The sequence below is a fragment of the Numenius arquata genome, chromosome Z, assembly GCF_964106895.1.
Source record: "Numenius arquata chromosome Z, bNumArq3.hap1.1, whole genome shotgun sequence".
In the NCBI taxonomy this organism is placed as follows: domain Eukaryota; kingdom Metazoa; phylum Chordata; class Aves; order Charadriiformes; family Scolopacidae; genus Numenius; species Numenius arquata.
Window position 1 is genome coordinate 23,651,989 of NC_133616.1, and position 26,309 is coordinate 23,678,297.

At 37.8% G+C, this 26,309-nt stretch overlaps 1 protein-coding gene across 1 annotated transcript; it reads right to left on the reverse strand.

Moving 5' to 3' along the window:
• Nucleotides 1-2,433: 2,433 nt before the first annotated feature.
• On the reverse strand, nt 2,434-24,461 carry CENPK (centromere protein K). The gene is made up of 9 exons (XM_074166591.1): nt 24,366-24,461; nt 22,245-22,301; nt 16,524-16,596; nt 12,319-12,365; nt 11,777-11,859; nt 11,557-11,655; nt 11,120-11,261; nt 6,803-6,856; nt 2,434-3,592 (listed from the first exon to the last, which is right to left on the reverse strand). Exons 1-9 carry the CDS (start codon nt 24,372-24,374, stop codon nt 3,434-3,436), a joined length of 723 nt encoding a protein of 240 aa, XP_074022692.1. The 5' UTR covers nt 24,375-24,461; the 3' UTR covers nt 2,434-3,433.
• Between the last annotated feature and the right edge of the window lie 1,848 nt (nt 24,462-26,309).

Consider the following 26,309-nt stretch of genomic DNA (forward strand, 5'->3'; position numbering starts at 1 on the left):
AGGTCACAGACAAAGAATGGATGACTGTGGGTTAGATCAAATTTTCATCTCACTCAGACTGATAGCTCTGAATGTTAATTAAACTTCCCAGCTTCTTTTAATATTAGCATTGTAGAGTAAAAAATTGACATTAAGCTAAACAAATCCTTATTTCATAGAATGCACATTGGTAGAGTCCCAATATTAGCATTTACAGAATTGTTAATTCCAATTAAATAACTGTCACTTAGACATGCACGGAGAAAAAAAGCGGAGAAGTTATTCTACTCTGTCTTTAGATGTACTCCTCAACCTTCCTGAGTTTTGATACTACTGGTGGAAGACCCTATTCCAAACTTTTGTCATAATGAAGATCTGTTCTTCATTACTGCCTTGAACTTCTTCCACTTACTCGCCAAGATTTTTCTCAGAGCTCCAGCTTCCAGCTAACTCTGTTTCAGTATGAAAGTTTTCCTTGAAAACTGAAAATGCATTTTAGGCCACCCTGGAGCATGGGAACAGTGTGAGGAGTCCTGGCCCTGAGGAGGAAGGAGCCACAGAGACAATGTTTGATGAACTGACCACAACCCCCATTCCCCATCCCCCTGCGCCACTTGGAGGAAGGACGTAGAGAAAACTGGGAGTGAAGCTGAGGCTGAGAAGAAGGGAGGGGTGGGGGGAAGATGTTTTAAGATTTGGTTTTATATCTCATTACCCTACTCCAATTTGATTGGCAATAAATTAAATAAATTTTCCCCAAGTCGAGTCTGTTTGGCCTGTGACAGTAACTGGTGAGTGATCTCTCCCTGTCCTCGCCTCTACTCACAATCCTTTCATTGTATTTTCTCTCCCCTGTCCAGCTGAGGAGGGAACTGATACAGCGTCTTGGTGAGCACCTGGCAGCCAGCCAAGGTCAACCCACCACAGATGATCTGAGAGCCCTGAGGGAACTGGCAGATGAAGTTGCCAAGCCACTGTACATCATATTTGAGAAGTTGGGGCAGTCCTGTGAAGTTACCACCAAAGGGAAAAGGGGAAACATAACCCCCATTTTTAAAAAGGTAAAAAAGGGAGACCCGGGTAATTACAGGCCAGTCACTCTCACCTCTGTGCCTGGAGCAATCACGGAACAGATCCTCCAGAAAACTACGCTAAGGCACATGGAAAATAAGGAGGTGATTGGTGACAGACAACATGGCTTCCCTAAGGGCAAATCGTGTCTACACTTTTGGTGGCCTTCTACAATGGGGTTACAGCATTAGTGGATAAGGGAAGAGCAGCTGACGTGATCTACCGGACTTGTGCAAAGCATTTGACACTGTCCTGCAAGACATCCTTGTCTCTAACTTGGATTTGACAGATGGACCACTCAGTGGATAATGAATTGGCTGGATGCTTGCACTCAAGGAGTTGCAGTCAACAACTCGATGTCCAGGTGAAGACCAGTTATGAGTCATGTCCCTCAGGGGTTGGTGTTGGGACTGGTATTATTTAACATCTTTTTTGGGGACATGGACAGTGCACCCTCAGCAAGTTTGCAGATGACACCAAGCTCTGGGGAGGGAAAGGGAAGGCATCCAGAGGGACCTGGACAGACTCGAGAGGTGGGCCTGTGCAAACCTCATGAAGTTCAACCAGGCCAAGTGCAAGGTCCTGCACCTGGGTCACAGCAATCCCAAACATGGATACAGGCTGGACGGAGAATGGATTGAGAGCAACCCTGAAGAGAAGGACTTGGGGGTGTTGGTGAGTGAAAAACTGAGTATGACCCAGCAATGTGCGTTGGCAGCCCAGAAAGCCAACGAGATCCTGGACTGCATTAAAAGAAGCCTGGGCAGCAGGTCAAGGGAGGTGATTCTTCCCCTCTGCTCTGCTCTCAGTAGTCCAGGTGGGGTCACCCAAGTTCAGGTCTAAAGCCCTCAGCATAAGAAACACACGGACCTGCTCAGGCAGGTTGAGAGAAGGGCCACGAGGATGATCAGAGGGCTGGAGCACATCTCCTGTGAGGACAGGCTGAGAGAGCTGGGGTTGTTCAGTCTGGAGATCGAGGGAGACCTTATAGCAGCCTTCCAATACCCAAAGGGGGGCCTACAGGAAAGGCGGGGAGGGACTCTTTATGAGGGAGTGTAGCAATAGGATGAGGGGTAACGGTTTTAAACTGAAAGAGGGGAGATTTAGATTAGATCCTAGGAAGAAATTCTTTACTGTGAGGGTGGTGAGACACTGGAACAGGTTGCCCAGGGAAGTTGTGGATGCCCCATCCCTGGAAGTGTTCAAGGCCAGGCTGGATGGGGCTTTGAGCAACCTGGTCTAGTGGGAGGTGTCCCTGCCCATGGCAGGGGGGTTGGCACCGGATGATCTTTAAGGTCTCTTCCAAACCAAACCATTCTATGACTCTGTATTTTAATTTTTCTTTATTTTTCTATGAACTGAAAAATCAATAAACCGAAATCTGGTTAATAAAAGGCATATTTTATTTCCCAAGGTTATAGTCACTATAGATAAACAAGAGTGGAATTTTGTGCAGCATACAATGATGAAGGCGATAGAAAAGCAGATTAGGATGACACAGAATCCCAGCGTTTATTCTGAAGGTAACTATCAATTTACAAACCGCAAAAATCAACAGAACAGGGATCTGTTATAAGCCTTGATAACTTAGATCTGAAAAAGCCAAGACAGAAACTGTTAGACAATGTAGCATAACATAACATGGGCCATTTAGGAAGCATGCTGTTGTAGACTTGCACACTCAACATCTGCAGCCCTTTGCGCAGAAAGATGTGTCAGCTTCTGCAAGTGTTTATCTTAAAGCCAATAAATTTGTTTGCAATGGTTCTGTGGAAAAAAACCCTCAACAGACCACCACCCCAATTCCCGTCCCCCCGCCCCCATCCCCTCACACCCACCCCCAACCCGCTACATTCTTTAGATGCTACTGTTAGTTCCAAATGTTTGCAAGGCCATGTACAGGAGGAGCTAAATTATTTCAAATTTTGCTTCTACAGAGTACAACAAAATACTAAAGGAAATTGAGAAAAGGTAAAGCAATCTCAGAAATTATTTATATTAGAAGAGTCACGTATAAGGTATGACTTTTAAAATAAAAGGGACTGTTAAAACCTCTTTACTTGGTCTATTACCTGAATTTGCCTCCTATTAAAGAAGCTGAAAAAACACTTCACAGTGCAAATGGCATCAGTTGCCATTAAACTAAAAAGCCAAACAATAAAAGCCAACTGTAACTGTGAGCAGGTAAAGTAGAAATTTTTATCTTTTTTCATATTTCATACCCTGACCAAATATACACTGCATTAAATAAAGAACAATCAAATCATCCTACAAGAAGAGGCTGCTGATATAAAAAAAGCTGATCATAAAAAATAAGTATGTCTTAGCCCTCAATAAGAGTACTGGTGCTTTGCTTCGTTTTAAGGGAAATAAGTAGGTCACGCTACATGTGAAAGGCTTCTAGGCGCATTCTGTTAGGATCTTCTGGATGTCTCAGGGCAATTCCATATCGCAGCAACAGCTCAATATAAGGTGGCCAAAATGAGTCGTCGATGGTTACATAAGGTTCATGTGGTGTGCTCATTAATTTGGCTATAAGAATCTGGAATACCAAAATGATAAGATTTTGGAAATGAACAAAACAGCTAGATTTTTAGCTCCTTTAACGAAATTTATATGAATTATTGTAATGAGACACTTATGTAGGCAATATAAGAAATACAAGACTACAGAAGAAATACAAGACCTGTTCAAGGTAGAAGTTAAACAAAGAACATGTGATTAACCTCATCACATCTTTTTGAACCAGAATTCTTTTATCCAGATGAAGTTTTTCAGCATCTGTCAAAAATTCTTAGTGAATTTTAGACAGTCTAACTGTAAATGCCCTAAAATTCTGAACATGAACATAGTAAATTGTTATATAATTAATCTTTATATTGGTATCTGTTAATTTAAGATTAAAAGCATTAAATAAGAAGGAAAGCTAGATGTTTGGGAATCACTTGCCTCAAAAACCATAATGACTTACTGTCAACAAATCACTGTCCCTAACTCTTTCAGATTTTAGCAGAGAACATCCATCTTGCAATGTTTCCTAAATTTCATCTCACTAATAATTCCCCCTCTTCCCCCCCCAAAAAGCCATCTTCTTAGATTGGGAGAATTAGTACCAGTTACAGGTTAACCTGCTGGAAAGCAGCCCTGCAGAGGGACCTTCAAGTCCTGGTGGACAACAAGTTGACCACGAGCCAGCAATCTGCCCTTATGACGAAGAAAGCCAATGGTCTCCTGGGGTGCTAAAAAAAGCGTGGCCAGCTGGTCAAAGGAGTTCATCCTCCCCCTCTACTCTGCCCTGGTGAGGCCACATCTGGAGTACTGTGTCCAGTTCTGGGCTCCCCAGTTCAAAAAGGACAGGCAAGTGCTGGAGAGGGTACAGCAAAGGGCTATGAAGATGATCAAGGGAATGGAGCCCGTCTCTTATGAGGAAAGGATGAGAGACCTGAGTCTGTTTAGCCTGGAGGAGAGAAGACTGAGTGGGGATCTCATTAATGCTTATAAATACCTAAAGGGCGGGTGTCAAGAGGATGGGGTCAAGCTCTTCTCAGTGGTGGCCAGCAACAGGACAAGGGGCAACGGACACAAACTGGCACACAGGAAATTCCATCTCAACATGAGCACAAACTTTACTTTGAGGGCGTCAGAGCACTGGAACAGGCTGCCCAGAGTGACTGTGGAGTCTACTTCTCTGGAGATAATCAAAACCCGCCTGGATGCGCTCCTGTCCAGTCTGCCCTAGGTGGACCTACTTCAGCAGGGGGCTGGGCTAGATGATCTCCAAAGGTCCCTTCCAACCCCTGCAATTCCGTGATTCTGTGAATTCTTTTTCCTGTATTTTGTGTCTTTCTGTAGGAAGTGTTAGAAATAAATGAGTTCAACAGTGAAAAGTTAAACACCATAGTCCTAGTTTAACCTCACTATGTTTGCACATCAAATCGTTTTGTTCATCTCATAAATGGATGGTCTTAATATCACTTCTTGTTCAGGCATGACAAGCACCTTACAACAACTCACCTCCTCTTGATACCTCCTTAATTCTCCTTTGTTCCTTATCTAAATATATAATTAGTTAATGGAGTTAAAAACAAAGATCAGCTTTGACATTCTTTTTCTGTTCTTGGAGACCATGTTTATATCCTCATAACATTGCACATGGAGAATATTGCAGACATTACAGATTAAATAATCTTATTTATCCCATGGTGCTCTCTCTATTCATCCCACATATTTCATCTTTCTAAAAATTCTGAGGTTTGCATGAGAAAATTTACTGCTTGCTTACTATTTACACTAACTTAATGAAGTAGGTACTCATAAGCCTAAATAATATAAGTGTATACACTTAACTTGTCAAAGCGGATTAATTAAAAATGTACACTTTCATTATTTAACAAAACACATGGAGATCGAGGAGACATGGTTAGGAACACAGGCACCAATTGTAACTCTGTGATGAATCACATTTTTACAACAGCAAATCCTTAATCTGCAACCGTAATACAAAGATGGCTTTGCATTTGTCTCTTTAAGAACTACACACAATTATCTGTATCTAAAACACTTTTGAAATTTAACAGGCCCTTGAAGCTAGAACCAAGATGCTCAACAACAAAAAAAACCCATAAAACAATGATAAGAGACATTGACAGTTTATGTCAAGACAGTTAAAAATAAGTCTGAAATTTTGGACGTAGTATATTATTCCAAATGGAAATCAGACATTACTTGGATGTAGTCACATTTTGAGGAGATTAACAATGTCAGAAAAATATTAAGTACAATTTTAAAGCACTAGAAGAGCTTTAAAATTTTAATTCCACAGGGAATGTGGCTATTTTTAATGCTGATATGTTTTCAAGCTCTGCCTAATTTGGTATTAATAGGCATGCTGAGATACTTGAAGCATGTAAAATTATTTTGATGATGTAAGCCCAAAGTCTGGGCTTTAAACTAAAGTACAACAATGTCATAGTGACCGAATGATAGCATCTTAATACCACAAAGTTGTTTTTCACTAAGTTTTCCCTCAGGAAAAAACTGTTCTACCCCCTGGAAAGGTCTTACGTATAGATGCTTATAACTGCCTGAACAGTGAGGATGGAGGACGCATAGGAAATTTCACTTCAAATGCTACATTTAAGACAAGAAGGAACAATGCTAGTGAAAAGATTTTCAGTGCTCCTTCAAAATTGCGTTTTGCAATTCAAATTCATAAATCGCACTGTGATTAAAAACACACATTAAGCAATGCTGGCATACTTATAAAATCTATTAGAAACGCACAAATTAGATTCATTGATTTCCTCATATCAGAAGAAAATCTAGTTAATACACAAGACTACACATTAGTTGGTCCTTCTATAACTGTTATTGTGTTATATTTCAGTGAAACAGTACAAAATATAGCATGAAGTGGGACAATTGATGTTTTTCTTTGTCTCCCCTACTATGAGCTATCAAGGCTTGTAAAACTTCTTTAAAATAATCATTATAAAATTAAGCAATAAGGGATAATAATTCTCCACCTTAAATTGAAGATTTGGTTATCTAAATTATTGCCACATCTCTTTTAAAAAAATTGAGGTTTAATTTGATAGGAATTAAAAATCAAACTTAACATTCTTAAACATTTTACTTGTCAATTAATGATCTTAATGCTATGTCATAAACTGTTATTTATCATATTAGTATATTATGATCAGACTCGAGTATTGGAAATTCCCCAAATCTCTACATAACAAAAGCATCTTACCTCTAAAATTTCATTCAGCGTTATCAGTTCTACAGCTGGCTCTTCAGAAGAATTCTGCAAAGATAACCACCATCCCCAGCCAAATTAACAGAAACCAAAACTAAATAGTCAGGAAAAATGTTAATTGACAAAGAAAAATAATTACACAATTATTTGATTTCATAGTACACAACAGATGAAGACTTTTACTTAGATTTAGTCATGACAAAAACACAAGATAGTGTTTAAATCATTCATCTACCAGTTCAATATTATATACTTTAAATGTAATATTTTAAAAATTAATTATTAAAAAAGATTAATCTTAAGTGATCATAGTATATTTACCTGGGTTCATATTATAATAAAACCAAGTATATCATATTTATAGATGTAGTGCAGTGCAAAACATTCTATGAATATGATCTGTTAGGAAAAAATTTTTTTTTTTAACTTTAGGAAAATGTTTACAACGGAAGTTTGACACAGCTCAAGACTGGAGGTCATAGTGCTTTTGATAATTGTTTACTTTTACTCTGACTTCAATTAAAATAATTGACCAAGCTTAAGAAGTAGAATCATTAAAAATTTGAAAAAAAAAAAAATTCCTTGCTAAAATACCATTTGTACAGCAATCTATTAGAAAATTACCTGTTCATTTGTAGCAAGCAAATCAAGCCATTTGCCTATAAATTGATATGGATTCCTTAGGAAGCAACACCAAAAAAACTGCATGTGCTGTTGCACGGTGAACTTGATTCTTTTATTTTTCAATTTTATCCTTTTTCCCCCTTCCACTTTCGCATTCAACAAAATAAAGGAGAAAATACAGCAGTGGTGGCTGCTTACTTAGCACTGCTGTTTAATGTGTCAGCTTAAGTCCTAAGATATTAACAGATCTGCAGGACCTTATACAAACACCACTTCTGGAACAGAAGAAGCAGAATACAAGCAATTAAGAAGAATTTGTGAAAGGCAAGTTCTGGCTCCGTTTTTCCTGTCACAGTTCTTAATATTCATCTTCAGAAAGACACAAGGGGGATATACTGCATGCTCCAAGGAAATCTTGCAAGCCATGGAGCTTGGGGTCAATAATGCCTATCTTTGTGCCTTTATCTTGATACTAGGCTGAGGAAATAGAATCTACACTAAGAAACTGCAAAAGGTTCCTTGGAGCAGTCATGAAGATACTTCAATATTCTTCTATGCCCCTGGCCAAAAATATTACTTCATAACTTAGGTAGTGGGTTCAATATTCTTGTTTCAAAGTTGAAATTAGGTTATGACTTCAGTAATTACTAAAACTGATATGCAAAGAATAAAATCCTAAGGATATCAGTGTAAAGAGGTTTGCATTCTCAAAGAAGTAGCAAACTTATTTTGCTAGGTTTATAATATACATTGCAAATATTGCTTTGTAAAATTATATTACTTACATATTTTAAGTGTTACCAATATAAGTAGTCCTAATTAATTAATGTATATAATGCTCAGTATTTATTTATTTAACCTGAAAAGCACCCTCTTTTCCCTTCCATGAGACAGACTACCATAAAGAATTTTCCTCAACATATGACTTTTCATATTTCTTATCTTGAAAACAAAAAAGTGTCTTTTTTAGCCGAGATTTACAACACAAGAAAATTTTTACCTCAATCACTACCTAAACTAAAGTTCTTGGGCCGTGGCTAACCTGGGCTGCTGTGATTCAGCCTTCCCTCCCAATCCCAGACATGGGTGCCTGGTGAAAGGAGGGTGGAAGCAGAACAGTGGGGCTCAGAGCAGTTCACACGACACTGGAGCCATACCCTACAGCCACCAACCCCACATGCAGAACTACTGAGAACACAAGAAGCTTCCATGAAGTGACACAAAATTATTGATGTAATTTGGACTTAAGAGTTCAGTGCTTCCAGTGTTGAACCAAGCTGATAATAGACGTGAATAACACATTTCCCCAAATCAATGTAGCAGCAAATGTCACTGCTAATGCCATCAATTTGTATTTCTACACAATAAAGAAAACAATGTAGGTAAAAGTGGCTGTCTCTCCTGCCTTCAAGGTTAATCACTTCAATGCAGATTGCAGACCTGCAGTTCAGCCATTGAGATCCAACTGAGTAAAAAGATATAGAAGCAGCTATGAATTCACAATGAGTGAAAAGAAAGAAAAAGACTTGTCAGAAAAAAACCTGTGTTTAAGAGTTCAGAAAATGTGTTAATAAAATTAAGATAAGATCAGACCTTGCTTGGAAATTTATCAAAATAAATTTTACATTTAAGTAAAATTTAAAAAAGGTAGAAGTTGAGCTTCTGTGAGCAGGCAAAGGTTTGATTAATCCCAAACACCTTGGGTGATTATTTTTTTTTCTTTGGATTTCACTAAGGAAAACAGCATGGAAGGGAGATGAAAGCAGGATAGGTAATAAAAACTTCTGATAGTCAGTATAACAGAGGCTAAGAAAATTCAAGCAGTTGATATTTGCTCTGGGGTGGGAAATTTTACATAAAACTTTCCTCAGAGTTCTGAAACACACACATGAATTCACTGTTTCTTATATTTAAAACACAGCTTGATATGACCATGAGCAACTTGATCCAACTTTGACATTGGCACTACCTTGATGATGGGGTTGGAATGGAAGATCTCCAGAGGTCACTTCCAGCCTATATTTTTCTATGACATCACATAAATGGGAGCAAATAAATTGGTGTATCTCATTATAGGAAATATATTTTTAAGGAAATACTAATGATATATATGGGAAAAACAGACAATCACTTAAAATGCATCTGGGAAAATCAGCGTTTCAAGAATCATGTCCTAGAACAATTGTGAGAGGAATAAGAACCAGCAACTAGGGAGATGATGTATCAGGCTGATATGATTGAAAAGACAATTGTTAATTAAATCCCTGAAACTTTTATTTCTTGATGTTGTAACAAAATGTATCATATTCAATAATCGCAGGAAATTAGAAGTCATTGATATACAGAAAGACTAAGATATAATAGAGTGAGATATTTGAACATGGCTAAGTAAGACTTTGAAAATGGACATCGTGCCTTGAAGGCTCCATTTGGCACTTTCATGTGCAAAATATGTACTTCTGTGCAAAGACAAGATATTTTTGTTTTTAATTAAATGCTCAGGGTTCATCAGTTGGAAATAAGAGGAAGAAAAAGACAACGGTGTAATCAATTGCTTTTGTGATGACTGCAAGCTAGTACTACTGTTTATAAAATTGGTTTTTACCAGGTTCCAAAAGAGATGAATCCTAGTGAAAGCAAATATAGAAAGTTGGTGTTATTGAAATAAGCCAGAGAATTGAAAAAAATTATCTTACAGGAGACAAACAAGAAAGTTTTGCTAGTTCAATTAGCAAAACAAAGAAAGAGGTTATAAGATTGCTGTCTATAAATATATCAAGAGGAATAGACAAAAAAAAAGAAAAGGAGTGATTCTAAGGACAAGACTGGCATAAGAACACATGGATCTGTTAGACATGAATAAATTTAGACTGGAAGTTAGGAGACAGTTTCTAACGGAGTACTGAAATACTAGAATAAATCCTAATAGAAACAGTAGTAAGAAAAATAATTAGTTTTAAAGTGGAGCTCAATGATAATATGATTTCTTTAATATTATGTGTTGTCTGAAATAACAGGGAACTGGATTAAAGAAATACTTTCTATTTCTGTATTCTTAAGCGTGTCTGAAATCAAAATCAACCCCCGCCTTTTTTGTAGCTATTCTTTCGAATAGTAATGGTAAAAGGTTTATTTTTACTGCAGACTTTGAATTTATTATGCAAAATACTCCCTGACTGCCTGTTTTCCCTAAAGTTTTAAGATAATTTTTGGCCCAGTTTGCCTGAACAGAAACTGATGGTTAACATTCCAAACTACGCTGTAATTATAAACACTTGTCCTTATTATTGTTCCAAAAACATTGTTAGACAATTAAAATTTGCTTTGCCAAGGAAAACATGAATCCACTTGCCTAGTCCAGTAAAAAAGAAAATGGAAGAATTTAGAGTGAACCCCTCACCATTTCCAAATTTGGCACAGCTTGCAGTTCAGTAAGAAATACAATACATTACTATGTATCTCATTGGTTAAAGGATATATGCATTAAAAAGAAAATATCCAGATGGCAACAGCCTTTAATACAAACCAACCTGAAAAATATCAATTAAACCGACAGGATCAGCTGTAAGGACTATACTTATTTCAAAATATAACAGCAGATTCTATGCTTGTAATTTAAAAAGATATGGCATCTAAGTAAACAGAAATTGAACATTACAAATCTAATAGCTATTAAGAAAATCTTACCTTCTTTTTAGCACTTGTACCTCTCTCTGGAAGGGGAAAATGTTCTTCTAGGAATTCACCCAGAGCATCCAAGAGCTCTTCCTTATACATTCTTAGTTTCGACATTTTATTTTGCAGTTCTTGAAATGCTCTAGCACTCAAACTAATAGTAAAAACATAGCAATAGAACATGAAATTCAATAAAATAATTTAAAAGTTATTCTTCAGTTAAAAAAAAAAAAAACCCGCCAAATTTATTTTCTATTGTTTTTAAGTTCAGCATCTTGAATCACAGGATATAGTAGCAGATAGTAGCAATATTTTCTATGTTTCAAATATGGTTTACTGAATTATTTGATACATTTAACAAAACAAGTATGTTTTAAGAGTTTATTTGCTCATTTGCTCTTGTTGATATTTAAATTCTTCAATATAAAAACACAACACTGTAGAAATACCCGGTTTTGGGAAGTTGTTGAACTTCGATTTTTGTGTCTTCTTCAATTCCAGTAAGAGTATCTAGTATCTGTTCCTGTTCCTCATGCCACTGCTGTTCTCTTTGAAATATGAAAAATAAGAAATGGCACAACAGATAAATAGTTTTCCTGGACAGTCCAAATAAAAAAAACATGGTAAAAAAAGAGCTTATGGCATTCATAATCCAAATTCTTGTATTACCTTTTCAGATCTTCTTCCAGTTGTTTATTCTTTGACTGAACTGTTGACAGCACCATTTCAAGATCATTCTTTACTTTCTGCAACTATAAAAAAGTAAAAATAAACCTACAGTTTGCAGATAACCCAGTCCATTGTATTTGCTCTATGCAAGGCTACACTGTAAAACTGGTAAAGAGGGCCAAAATGATCTACAATTTCTTAAGGAACATGGCTACAGAATGCCACAAGATTTTTAAATCCAGTTGGAGCTATTTAAAATGTTACTGTCACCAGTTGCTCATCAGTGTCTTATTGAAGCTCAATAAAACAGCATAGTTGTTTATACCTAAAGCAGATTATAGAGCACACACGTGAACTGCTCATCTGATGAAAGAATGAGGAAAAGACACCTACAGCACCAGGGCCGCATTGTCTAAATCTTTGCAGCTGTTTGCAAGAATGAATCTGTGCTAATTGCACCAACATAAAACATATAGCACTCAGAAAACAAAAATCCTGAAAAGAAAGACTAATCGCATCATGTCTTAACAAAAAAACCTTACCTCTTCTTTTCCTAATTCTAACAGTACATCTGGATTGGTGGAAATTACTGAAAAATAAAATTAATTGGGTTATTTGCATTGGATGATATAGACTTGTTTATACTGAAAAGCAGCCTGGCTAGACAGAAACTTGTGTAGCGTCTAAAAGACTAGCTTGGCTGTCAGCAGCAGTTTAACCACATTTTGTGGTGTCCTGCTGAGCTAAGCTACTGTCACTTAAATTAGACTAAGTGTTGTGTTAATGCTTCTGCATTATTTTTTATACCTAAACTAGCTCAAGTACATAAAATTGGAATATGAGGTACAGTCATACTTCAAGATAAGCAAGCCTGATTTTTTCAGTGGAAGGGATTCCATTAACATTACCAATGTGGGCAATCAAATTCTTCCAGTCTTCCAATTCCTTCTTAAACAGCCTCATAAATGCTTGATCGGGATTGTAAAACCTATCAGATTTAAAGAACTTAAAAAACATGTCACCATCCGTACTGTTCACAAAAAAAGCTATGTGTAGGGAGATGAAAGGCCCAGCACGGCCAACATCCTAACTCCAACCCTAACAATTCCAACTCCAACAGCAGTATGTGAGGAAAAGTACAGTACTATTCGAGGATGTGGCAATGTTTCCCCAGAATGCTTCTGCAAAATGCAATGATTTATGCTCATGAATTTTCTGAATAAAAAGTAAATTGCCGTATTTCATAGCCTTCAATGGGCTCCAATCAATTCTCAAACTTCATGTCAACTTGCAGCATCTGCATAAACATATAAATTTTTAAAAGTCAAGCATTTGAAACTATTAATGGGAGAAATGAAAGCTACTCTAACAGATTTAAATCTTAATACAACAGGTATATTTTTTGTCCAAGCTTGGGCTCCAAATCTCTAATGTTAAAAATCATTACTTCAGTAAAAGCTTTTCTTTTAACAGAAAGGAAAACCCTTAACCCCCTCATAAAAGCATTAAATATCTCCTAAATATAATATAGTTGATTTCATAAATTTATAAAAAAGTACTTTTTTGGTAAGCACATTTTGAGAAGCCTTAGAATAGTAGTTTTAAAAGCAGCATTCTCAGATGAAAATCAGCAAAACCTAGTTCAAAATGTGTTAAATTACGTCACAATAAAATCCCTTTTATTTAGAGAGAGAATTACTGTCTACAAATCTTGGCACAAAATTTGAGTAGAGTGCTCCTAAATTAAGCTTATGTTTAAGAGCCGTGAGAGGTAGTGTTCTGTGCTATTATTAGAGCAATATTTCTTTAATGACATGAATATCCTACATACACGTGATAAAATTCAATAGTGTGCTTTTATTCACATTCACTGGCATATTTGAAGAAACCCATACTACTCTTCCCCCCGAGTTATCCTGAGCCCTCATATTCCACTATGTGGAATTATCAATTTCGACTACTGTTTTCTAGCACTTCTTCAGTTTTAGAGGCCTAATCCCAAGTATGTGCTTCTCATTCAATATACATACTGTCTGAGTATCAGAATAGAATGCCATATCTTCCTAGGAAAGAAATTACTAACCCTAATTTACTAAAGGAACAGTACAGATGTCCCAGTGTCTTACATCTTACAACACATTTATGGAAGCTGCTACTTTAAAGAACACAGGTCGCTCTGTCTACTGTCAGTTAAAGTTTTTTCAGATATGAATCACTACACTTGCAAAAATCAAATGTCAAACAGAATTGCCTAGTGATACATAGTACAATTACTAAGCAAAATACTACCAGATGCTAGGAAGGTAAAAGCAACTACTATGCACATGTTTATACAGAAACTTCTGATAAAATAGGAGGAATTTGGCAGAATACTGACATTTTGCAAAGAAAAATAGAAATTATGCAGAAACCACAACTATTACATAGTCTAAAATATGGTTACTTCCACTTCCTTATTTTGCAAAGGTAAAAGTTAAATTCTATTTTTATGTGTCAGTGCTTGTTAAAAAGTTTTAATTCAGCTGATTTAGCAGCTCTAGAGCTACATAAACAGTACCAGAAATTGAGAAAGAACAAGAGACTAAGGTAAAAGCTTTGCAAAAATACAATTTGCATTGTGGATTCAAGTCTATTTGCCAATATTGTGCCCAAAGAAGTGTAGAACTGCCAAATTATAACCTCTGAAAATAAGGTTTAAAATTGAAATGCTGACGGGCCCTCATTTACAAGAAAAGACCTGGCCATTACTAAAAACAGAAACCAAAGTAACAAGACAGCCTGACATCCATGCTCTGCTAGTAATTAGTATTTCTACTCTTCCTATTTAGATAAATTCAGACAATGTTTTCAATTAAGTAACTCCTCCTTCAACACAAACAGTAGGTAGAAAGGAGCCAAGATGGACAGAGAAGGTGTAAGCACAGTAGACTCTTCATTTTCATATAAGCACTATAACTCTATTCAAATTCTTAGCAGGAACTTCTTTTTTCTTCCCTCAGAAAGGTAGCCAAAAAGGCAAAGCTTTGGCTGCAAAATATTATTTGCGTTGTAATATGCATAGATCATTTTGCTAGTACAAAATTAAGATTTATAATAACAAATCTTGTCACCTGGGAACAAGTAAGAATGGTTGAGCAAAGTAAGTCAGCTAGCCAATAAAAATAGGTCAAGCCCCAAGAATATTTTTAAGTAAATAGCTTAAAGTTTAAAATAATTACATATTTCAGTAAGGAAACCCAACATCTCCAGGTATTTTACCCAGATAAAAACTGTAAGTGCTTTCAATTCATTTGTTTTAAGCCAGCAACTTATTTACGAGCAGCAGCCAAGAATCAGTATTTCCCAAATTCATTCAATGTCATACTTTTGGTCTACATTCCTCTAAAAAGCATTTGAGATTGACCATACTTAGACACAGGCTTACAAAGCACATGAACTATGAATTTATTCTAATAGAACAATAACATCAATTTACAAAAAAGGAGAAACATCTTTTTCACCAACTCCTATTATTTGATCACAATATGAAGCAAGTACATGAACTTTGAAAGAAGCTGGAGAAATGACTGTAATGTTCATCTGAAAATGCATTCCAATTAGGCCAGATGACAAAATATTAGAAGTCACCATTTGCTGTCTAAAACAAAACAAAGCCTCTTCTGGCATAAATATATTCAAATGAGTCAATGTATTCCTTTTTAATGGGTCGAAAGTTGCTAACAGTTCGTTGACAGAAGACATAACAGCAAGTGCTACCAGAATACTAATGATAGTGTAGTGTAAACAGTTTTAGGAGTCTCCAAATGGGACATCTGAAAAAACAGATACTTGACACTTCTGAATGGTTTTACTTTCAATGGCTGGCCGCATCAGCCTTGCAACAGAATGAAATCAGTCAGCATTAATGCTGATGTACAAAAAGAATTTTGAAGAACTGAGGGATTTATACCTTTTGACTGATAATGCCTAACAAACTTAACAGCTCCACTTGTCTCAGTGGCTTGTGCTTCTCAGGATCAAGAAATGATCTGGATTCCTGTGTGTTCAAATAAACTGAGGTGTCTTTTACCACTTTTTCTTGACCTGAAATCTCTGACTCCTGTTAAATCCAAGCTAGATATTTTATTATGGTGTATGGCTTACCACTACAGATTTACTTCAAAGTTTCAGCTAGTACATCACAATACAATAGCAATAAAAAAAAAAAAATCCAAGAAGGTATGGTTAAAAATATGTCTGGGTAGATTATTGTTAGTTTATTAGCAATACTTGCAAAGATAAAAAAAAGTTTCTTAAAAGACAAAATGAAGACAGAATTATTTGCCAAAGTAGTTCTGGCCTAAAAAGGAAATAGATGTAAAAGATGCAGAGGAAATGATCACTGAAAGAGGGTAATAGCATAATGAACTTCTGTTATTTTGTTAGGAGATCTGCTAATAGTTATTTTTCCATTAACTGACTGGTGAATGATGATACAAATAATGCATTTATTTGTTCATAATCATAAGATTAAGTTATAGTAGAATTCATTGTGAATTCTAAGTTCACTTAGAACTGAAGGCCAAGGAGAATACAGACATGAAACATACATGCTACTGTGGGAAGTATTTAATTTAATTTTAAAGTACTTAGAGTACGAAAATACAACCAGCAGACATTTGATATATACACAGTTTAAGATGCTTAGATGAAAGAGACTTTGCAGAGGTTTTACATAAGTATACCTTACATGGATGCAGTTACTTACATTCAGGACTTCTTTTTTGCCACTGATGATATTCCGCTGTTAAAGCTTTCACTCTCATCATTAACAAGGAAAGCTGTATAACAAGAAAAGAAGCATCTCTTGAAGTGTGTTGAGTTACACTGGAGTAAAATGAGATACAGCAGTACAGGAGTTCAATTATTAAGTTTATACAGCAGAAGACAAAGCATATGTTACAATAGACCACTTATTCCTTCAAAAGATTTAAAAAGCCATTTGCAGGGATCAAGAAACATTTCTATTCTTTTTTCAAAAGAGGGAAATCAGAAGTAGTCAGAGTTCGAACTTTTCCCCTAATTTCCTCTGTAATATCAGAAAATGGCCACAACTGAAGATGAGTCATTAGAAGCAATGACAATACTTCACATCCCCACTCCTCCTTAGAAGCATAGTTGATAGATACTGAAGGTTAAATGGACTGTGCTTAATATGAGCAATGACTAAACAAAAGATTGGCTTCCAAAAAACCGCAATCAAATAAATCTTCTAACAAAACCACATCTGTGGACTCAACAAAAATGCTTTAGAACCAGTGCTCTAGCTCACTGTAATCATTGAAAATATAGGAGCAAAAAGAAAAAACACCAGTTCAGAAAAGTTTATTAAAAAACCCACACTAAACAACTATAGATTTTTAAAAATGTACCTATTTTAATATCTTACTCTCTTACTATGTTCTGGAGAAAGAATATATTCCTTATTACTATTCCACTTCCTGAAACTGAGGACTACACCTGTAATTTTCTTTAAATATGTTGTAAATTGCATATAGATAGAATATTACAAGTAATCTGATAAGAAATTAAGCATACATTTAAATACAAAAGGTACTGCTGGCATGGTCAAGCATTCCACAAAAAGCACTGCAGATTGCATTTGGCTTTACCTCAAGTAAAAAGCAAAAAATACGCTAAGAATCATCAGTCAAGTTCTTATAATAAAAATATGAAGAATTGACAACTTAAGCTTAGCTTTTCACTACTCAAAATAACTTTGTAAGGTGCATCTTCAAAAGACAACCTCTTAAAATAAAGGAAAACAAACCCAAACCAAAAGAAATAGCCACCATACAAACATTTTTTATTTTCTATATCAGGTGGTGTCATCTCCTTCATAATAGAGCACTACTCTTGACAATACCATCAGCTCACTCTTTGTTCCTTTAAACTTGATAAAAAAGGATGTATGAAATGTTCTGAATATTCTAGTAACTGGACAAAAAACCCTTTCAAATAAATTATTGCTATAATTCAGCAACCTTAAATCAAGGACCATCTTTTCAACAGACAAATACATACAGCAGATATGTACATCAGATATCTCTCTCATGGCCTATATAAATTCCTAGCAAAATATGCTGCTCAGTAAGTAATCCATGACATCGGAGACCCGAATCAGTCCCCAAACTTAAAGGGTAAAACCACAAAGAGTATATTGCAAGATTACAGTCTTGAGGTGATTAAGAAATGAACACTAGTGACAAGGCTGACAAGAACAAAAAACATAGCTTCTTTGCCAGTGTCCTGGTTCTGGCAGGGAAAGGGTTAATTCTCACAAGAAGCTGGGACAGGACACAGCCTATTTCCGATTCTCCACCTATCCCCCCCTATCCCGCAGCTGGGGTATGAGGAATGAACTACTGAGGGGTGAGGAATGAAAAAGTGACCTGGTGGTTCTTTGTTTCTGGTTGGGGCTAAGCCAGCACAGTCAATTACAATGAAAATATAATAAAATAGTCCGGTTGGAAAAGACCTACAACAGTCTGATCACCAGATGGTCCAACTGCCTGACCACTGTCAAGGCTGACCAAAAGTTAAAGCATGTTATCAAGGGTATTGCTCAAACACCTCTTTAACACGGACAGGTTTGGGGCACCCAACACCTCTCTAGGAAGCCTGTCCCAGGGTTTGACCCTAGAAATTTCTGGTAAAGAAATGCCTCCTCATGTCCAGTCAAAACCTCCCCTGGTGCAGCTTTGAACCATTCCCATGTGTCCTGTCACTGGATCCCAGGGAGAAGAGCTCAGCACCTCCTGTTCCACTTCCCATCCTCAAGAAGCTGTAGAGAGCAATGAGGCCACCCCTCAGCCTCCTTTTCTCCAAACTAGACAAGCCCAAAATCCTTAGCTGATCCTCACAGGACATACCTTCCAGCCCTTTCACCAGCTTTGTTGCCCTTCTCTGGATGCATTCAAGGACTTTTGCATCCTTCTTAAATGGTGGGGTCCAGAACTGCACACAGCACTGCAGGTGAGGCTGCACCAACACTGAATACAGCGGGATAATCACCTCTTTTGACCAGCTGGGGATGCTGTGTCTGATGCACCCCAGGACGTGGTTTGCCCTCTTGGCTGCCAGGGCTCGCTGTGACTCCTATTGAGCCTGCTGCCCACGAGCACCCCCTGGTCCCTCTCTGCAGGGCTGCTCTCCAGGCACTCCTCTCCCAGTTTATACTTATGCCTGGTGTTATGGCAACCCAGGTGCAGGATCCAGCATTTGTTCTTGTTAATTATTATGCCACTGATGATTGCCCCATGTTCCAATCCATCTAGATCCCTCTGCAGGGCCTCTTGTCCCTCAAGTCAAAAGCAGCTCCCAGTTTGGTATCATCAGCAAACTTGCTAACAGTGCATTCAACTCCTGCATCCAGATCATTGATAACTACATTGAACAGAACTGGCCCTAGAATTGAGCCCTGAGGAGCACTGCACATGCTGGTGATGTGTGTTCAGCCAGATGCAGCTCCCTTCACTACAACCCTTTGAGTTTACCATCCAACCAGCTCTTTGCCCAGTGCACTGTGTACCTGTTCATCTCAGCTGGACAACATGTCCAAAAGGGTGCTGTGGGGGACAGTATCAAAAATTTGTAAATTTTTTCTTCTTCTTCTTTCTAAAATCCAGAAAAACTACATCCACTTCCTCTCCCTTCACCCTCTAAGTGGATGTCCCGGTTTGAAGTAAAACCGAACCAATTTTCTGTTCTGTAACTTTACATCCTAGCTAGGCCTCCTCTAACTCTCTGAAGTTAACGGCATATTGTGGAAAAAACTGCTCGTTCTCAGAATGATAAGCCCAATGTTTGTGCTCCATGCCAAGGAATGGTATGCAGGGAGGCCCTTGCTTATACTTATTGCTATAACAACCAAGGTCAGCCCATTTCATTATTTGCCCCCTTAGAGGGTCGGAAACGGAAAAAACGTAAAGAGGTCACATCAGTGGGGAGGAGCGGACAGGAGAGGTGACCCAAACCTGACCAAGTGGGGTATTCCATCCCATCTGCCCCATGCTCAGTATAAAGGCTGAGGGATCAAAGGGTCAGCCCCCTTCCTGCGATGGCCGATGTCCAGAGAGGAGTCTGTCTGTTCATCTGCCTTTGATCCCGATCCGTGTGTTCCTGACTCCAGAGCTGGAATCCAGTTCCCATTCGTCACTGAGTCCAGTCTGGGACTTCCCCAGTGCCTGCCGGTGATGTGACTGTCATCCTGGGAGCTTGATACGGTTTTGTATATATTGTATCTATTTCATTATTTTCTTCTTTATTTTTATTTTAATATTAATTCTTCATTAAAGTAGTTTAGTTCATTCTAAACTTCTGAATCTCCTTTATCTCTTTCTCCTCCTCTCTCCTCATTTTTGGGGGGGAGAAGGGGGAGGAAGGGCCATCTGTCGGTCCAGTTTTGGTAAATTCGGCCGAAACCACGACAGTGGATGACCTTCTTATAGAAGGATATCAAAATAGTTAAACAGGACTTTGTGAACCCATGTTGACTGTGCCTGATGATTGCATTGCTCTTCAAATGTCTTTCAATGGCACCCAGTATGGTCTTTCCCATAATTTTTCCAGAAACTGAGTTTAGACTGACAGGTCTGTAGTTTCCTGGGTCAATACAAGTGCCTATGCTAGGCCTGGAATAAGATCCCATGAAAGTTGCTGACAGAGGGTATAACATGACCTTTTCCTTTCCTCCTTATTTTCTCTTCAGTCCCTCTATTTCCCACTTTCTATTTCTATTTCCCTATTTCTATTTCAGTCCCTCAAGGGTCTGTGCTGGGACCGGTACTGTTCAACATTTTTATCAACGGTATAGACAGAGGGATGGAGTCACCATCAGCAAGTTTGCGGACGACACCAACCTGTGTGGTGTTGTCGATACACTAGAGGGACGGGATGTCATCCGGAGGGACCTGGACAGGCTGGAGAGGTGGGCTCAAGTAAACCTCATGAGGTTCAATGAGTGCAAGTGCAGAGTTATGCACCTGAGCCGGAACAATCCTCGCTATCAATACAGACTGGGGGATGAGGTATTAGAAAGCAGCCCTGAGGAAAGGGACTTGGGGGTGCTGATGGATGAAAAGCTGGACATGAGCAGGCAATGTGCACTTGCAGCCCAGAAGGCCAATCGCATCCTGGGTTGCATCAAGAGATGCGTTGCCAGCAGATCCAGAGAGGTGATTCTGCCACTTTACACTGCTCTGGTGAGACCTCACCTGGAGTACTCTGTGCAGGTCTGACGCCCTCAATATAAGAAGGACATGGACCTGATGGAGCGGGTCCAGAGGAGGGCCACGAAAATGATCAGGGGGTTGGAGCACCTCTGCTCTGAGGACAGGCTGAGGGAGCTGGGGTTGTTCAGCCTGGAGAAGAGGAGGCTCCAGGGAGACCTAATAGCAACCTTCCAGTACCTGAGGGGGGCCTACAGGAAGGCTGGAGACAGTCTGTTTGCAAAGGCTGGCAATGACAGAACAAGGGGTAATGGCTTTAAACTGGAAAAAAGCAGATTTAGATTAGACATTAGGAAAAAGTTCTTTACCATGAGGGTGGTGGAGCACTGGAATAGGTTGCCAAGGGAGGTGGTTGAGGCCCCTTCCCTGGAGACATTCAAGGTAAGGCTCGACGAGGCCCTGGGCAACCTCGTCTAGTTGGGGGTGTCCCCGCTGACTGCGGGGGGGGTCAGACTAGATGACCTTTGAAGGTCCCTTCCGGCCCAGATGATTCTATGATTCTATCATAAAGCGCAATCTTAATTTAATCTTCATTTTTGCAACTCCATTTAATCATTTTCTTGCTATGACAGTTTTCATGAAAAGCCCAATCTTTAACTATTTATACTTTCCAAATTCGGGGTCCTCATATAAATTATATTTTAAAGGTTCCTATTTTGAATTTACAAACAACTAAACTGTAAGCCAGCACTGCCTTTTTGCACAGTCCCCAAAATCTGAGGGATACAGGAGCTCATGTTCATGCACTCAGCATCACTCAGTTCACTTCTAATTCAAGCACATCAGTTTCCTAATTACATCCACAAATGGGGGAACAACTGTAATTTTCAAATACAAAGTTCCAGAGTAAAACTAAAGGGATCCATATAGAGTTTCACAAATTACATATACACTGATTAGGAAATAGTCCAAGGTTATTGAAGTTACACACCCCTCCATTTTGCTGCCCATGTTAGTCATTTATCAGATGTGTGGCAGGATTGCATGTAACCTTTTTGCTATACATAAGAGCAACTTTTCAGTATTTGCTAGATACATACTTCAGAATACAGCCTCAAAGCTAGTAAGAGCAAAACTGTCAGCTTTGGAGAATAAGTGAAGATAATATAATTTCCTTCTTTTGGAAACACATCATATCTTTACAGAAAACTAAATATTTTGTGGAGAATAAAAAAAAATAAAACAAAATACTGTCTTACCTTGACATCTGATTCTAACGCTGTTTCTGTTCCTAGAAGCAGTAGCTTGCTCTGACACTTGATAGAAAACAAACAAAACACAAACAATGCTTGCTTACTCTTTCCTTTTGTAAGAAAGAAACATGATGCTTTAAAATTACAAAAGTCATTTAATATAGGAAACAAAGAGTTTTGACTTGGCCACATCCCTCAGAACCTGACATAGAACGGCAAATTAAGAAATATTTTGAAATCATACCAGTAAAAAAATAGAACTTCAATTAGTTGAAAAGTAGAAAAGTAGTTGTTAATAAAAGATGTATGATTCAAGGAAAAGGCAAGTTGTGAGGGAAAAGCCAATACAGGGAAAGACACCAAGCAGATGAAGAACACGAGAAACTGGGAAGAGAGAGTCATGGACAAGGCTGAATAGGGAAGCTGCTGAGAAGTTAACACACTTGCAGCTACTATTCTGGCTCTGCAAACAGAGCAATCGTATTATAATACACATTTTTAGTTTTAACTCATTTAGAGCAACATGCTATACACTTCAGAAATGGTCTGATTTTTAGAAATGCACTACATCAGCTCGCATGACTGCAACAGGATGTATATCAAGTGTGAAATTCAGGCTACCATAGATATCCAAGGCTTCAGTAGGAGACACTTGCTAAAATCCTTCTTGTTTTATAACTGTGAGCAATTTAGCCTGCCCCGTGACAGGGCAGGATGTATTCTACTAAGCAGCACTTTGGAAACCTTGCTGTTAATATTAGGGAACCAAAAAAACAATATAGGATTTCTCCAATAAAACCTGTTAATGCTGACACGCAATCATTGGAACATTACATCATAAACCACGTAACCTAGGAGCTAATTCAATGACTATTAGTTGTTTAAATTTTTTGCTGAAATATGCGTGCATCCAGAATGCAAAAATCATAACGTAATAAAAATAATACTGTGGGGTTTTTTTATCAGCTTCCAAAACCAGCACACATTATCACTTCCTGTATCGTTTCGGGGATGCTGGAGACAAGATACAAGATATCAAAGGTTTTCAATTAAATTCAAAATAACAAACATTCTAACTTCCCTTCTAATCTGAAAATTTCAAAGAAAGGTCACATCCTGTGAAGTAGTACTAATAAAAATTTCTGTTGATTACTTATTACAGTACTTCAGACACCTTGACACAGGATTCTCTGTCAATTTTTCAAGGTAAACTTACATGTAATAACAAATAAGAATCACATTAGTCTTTTTAAATCTAATTCTGTAAAATTATTGCACTATGGGTTGTCTACACTTTGTTCTACTTTGAACATATTTTTACTTCAATTTCTGATGCTTTGAATGCTTTGAATCTAAAATTCAGAACTCAAGCTGAGTAAAAGTATGCAAGTAGCATAAAAATACAACGTAAAATTAAGTGAAGCAATGAAGACTCAAAATATAATTTAGTGCATGACTTTTCATCAGACTCAACAGAATCTTATAGGATGCATAGCACAGCAGTCCCTCAGAACTGTTAAAAGTTTATCTTTCTTGGAATCCCTGTAAGTAAAAATATCTCGTTCTAAAATATTATTAGCATATTGGAATGTATATCTGGAGAGAGAAAATTTATTCCTGAGGATGTATTGTTAGTTTGCATGAGTGTACACTAACATCACCTTCCTTCGAAGCCACTTTCTCCTACCATTCTCTCTCTCCTTTAAGATCCAAACTATTTGTGAACAGCAGTTGAATCCCACCTCATATGAGGCTAAAAAGAAAAGAATCTCAAGTCTCAGTGTGCTGGTACTACCAGAACACAAGTAAATTATTTAGTTTTCTATAGTTTCAACAAACACTCCCATTCTATTTAACTAAATCATAACATCAGCACACTGTAATCAAAGATTGACACTGCAAGGCTTTCTTCACCCCTGCCAGCAGTTCTGAAGTCAGGCTTTCTGATGATCTTTCTTTTCCTCACCGCTCCTCTCTCTCTGTTTTTTTTTTTGGTTGTTGTTGTTGCTGTGGTTTCTTTGGCAGGGAGGGGTGAGGTAAGCATGCAATGAAGGATGGGGAAATAAACAAAAAAAATGTTGGGGAAAGTTTACAACAAACCTATTCTGTCACTTGTGATTTGCATACCTCTTCCATGTGCTTCCAAATACTTTCACATTCATTCAAGAGTTCTTCCTTGGCATCTTCAGGACTAACATAGTTATTGGTGACTTCTGGTAAATATTCAGCCTATTAACAAGGAAACAGGACAGTTATGTAGATCTACAATAATTATTTGCAGGTTACTGAATCATACCTGCTACTTCAGGTCAGACATGTAACAGACAATATCTCCAAATCCAAAGCTTTCAGTTAACTCCCCTATATTTCTAGATAGCACCCAATCATTCAGTAAAATCAGCTAACTATATAACCATAGTAAAATTTAAAAACACTAATAATATATTTTTTAAATTGAATCACAAAGTCCTAAATTTTCAAAACTGCTTTGATTATCTGCAATGGCGTTTTTTATTGTTATTAAGCAATAAGAGAATCTCACGTCTCCAAAGCCACACTTTTCTTCCATATATCTGTAAAGTTCGTAAGAACAGTTACTTTTGCTCTGCCTTCCAATAAATGTCCTAATCTATTTCTCCTTAAGATAACTTGAATTCGGAATCTTTTGATTAACAAATTAAAGTGTCCTGGAGGTTACTAGAAAAGCAAACAAGAGAACTCAAAGATAATGCAGGCAACCAAGGAAAGAGTGCACCAGGACAGCCGAGGGAAAAATCAACGCAAGTTAATTTGAAAAGTCCGAGAAACTGTTGTGTCAGGTAGAAAACATACAAATTCAGAAATTTAATGCTAGTTAAATCTATAAAGAGATACATGAATGACAAGAGCGATTATGAGGGAAATCCAAGAAGGGACAAAATGGCACTCAAAGCAAAATTTTGTTTTTGAAGGAAAAACAACCAACAGGAATTTCCTAGATATACAAGATGCAGGAAGTCTTTAAAAATACTTAAATGGATCACTAAGACCACCAAACACTTAAGGGATTAAGAAGAGACATGAAAAAAGATAGTGATCTAAAGAAGAAGTAAAGATCTCTGACTTCTTAATGATGCACAAATTCCTAACTCAACCTGTTGTTTATTTTCAGAACAAAAACGCAGCATCAGAGAAAATTTATGTTGAAAACCTGAACAATTTAAAAGGAGTGAAATATTCTACTAGTACCTCCAAAGTTCAAGTATGCCAAAGCAGAGTGGCTAAGAAAAAGATCAGAATGTCTCAGTGAACACTGGAAGTATTCTATAGAACTGAAAGGTAGGAATACTTTTACTAAGACTTCCTGGCAAATTTGTTGCATCAATAATTGAAAACAGAACACAAGAAAATATGTATTGCCATGATCTGATAATTTTTCTCAGACTAAAAACTGTCAAGGAGGCAAATAAACAAAAAACAAACAAACAAAAAGCCCGAACACATAATATTCATCATGGCAAATAGGCTCAGCAGCAGAGCTAAGGGATGGGGAAGGGAGCAGGGGAAGAGAGGAAGACATAACCTTTTGAAATTTGTAAGGGGTCCTAGAGTGGAATAAAAAGGGACAAGAGCGCATTGTAGACTCTCTGCCAAGCAAGCAAGTAGGCAAGCTTTATGGGAAACATTTCATGTCAATAAATACAATCCAACCAAATACTGGAAGAAATTCAGAGATGAGAAAGGAAAGTAACAGCAGTCCTGAGAAAAATGACAGGGGAACGAAACAAACAAACAAAGAAGAGACAGAAAACCAGAAGTTCCCCTGAGGAAGGAAAGAATAAAAGCAGGATACAAAAAACATTGCAAAAGAGAGGAGAGCTCCCATTCTCCCTGACGCAGACCCCCAGAACTACAGCAGGAGTCCCAATTCTCCCTGACGCAGACCCCAGAACCGCGGCAGGAGTTCTTTTCTCCCTGACGCGGACCCCCAGGACGACACCAGAGACCGGAGGCCGTGGGGAAGGCGGTTACTCTTCACAGGCTGGCGCTAAATGCAGCCGCTTCCCGCTCGGTCGCCCCCCGGCAGCCAGC

Bases quoted from the DNA above. Each gene is read 5' to 3' on its own strand.
- CENPK (XM_074166591.1), bottom strand. The intron at 16,597-22,244 runs GTAAGACAGTAT...CTTGTTATACAG, and splicing joins CGTTAGAATCAGATGTCAAG to CTTTCCTTGTTAATGATGAG. The intron at 6,857-11,119 runs GTAAGATTTTCT...TTATCTTTGCAG, and splicing joins GTACAAGTGCTAAAAAGAAG to AATTCTTCTGAAGAGCCAGC.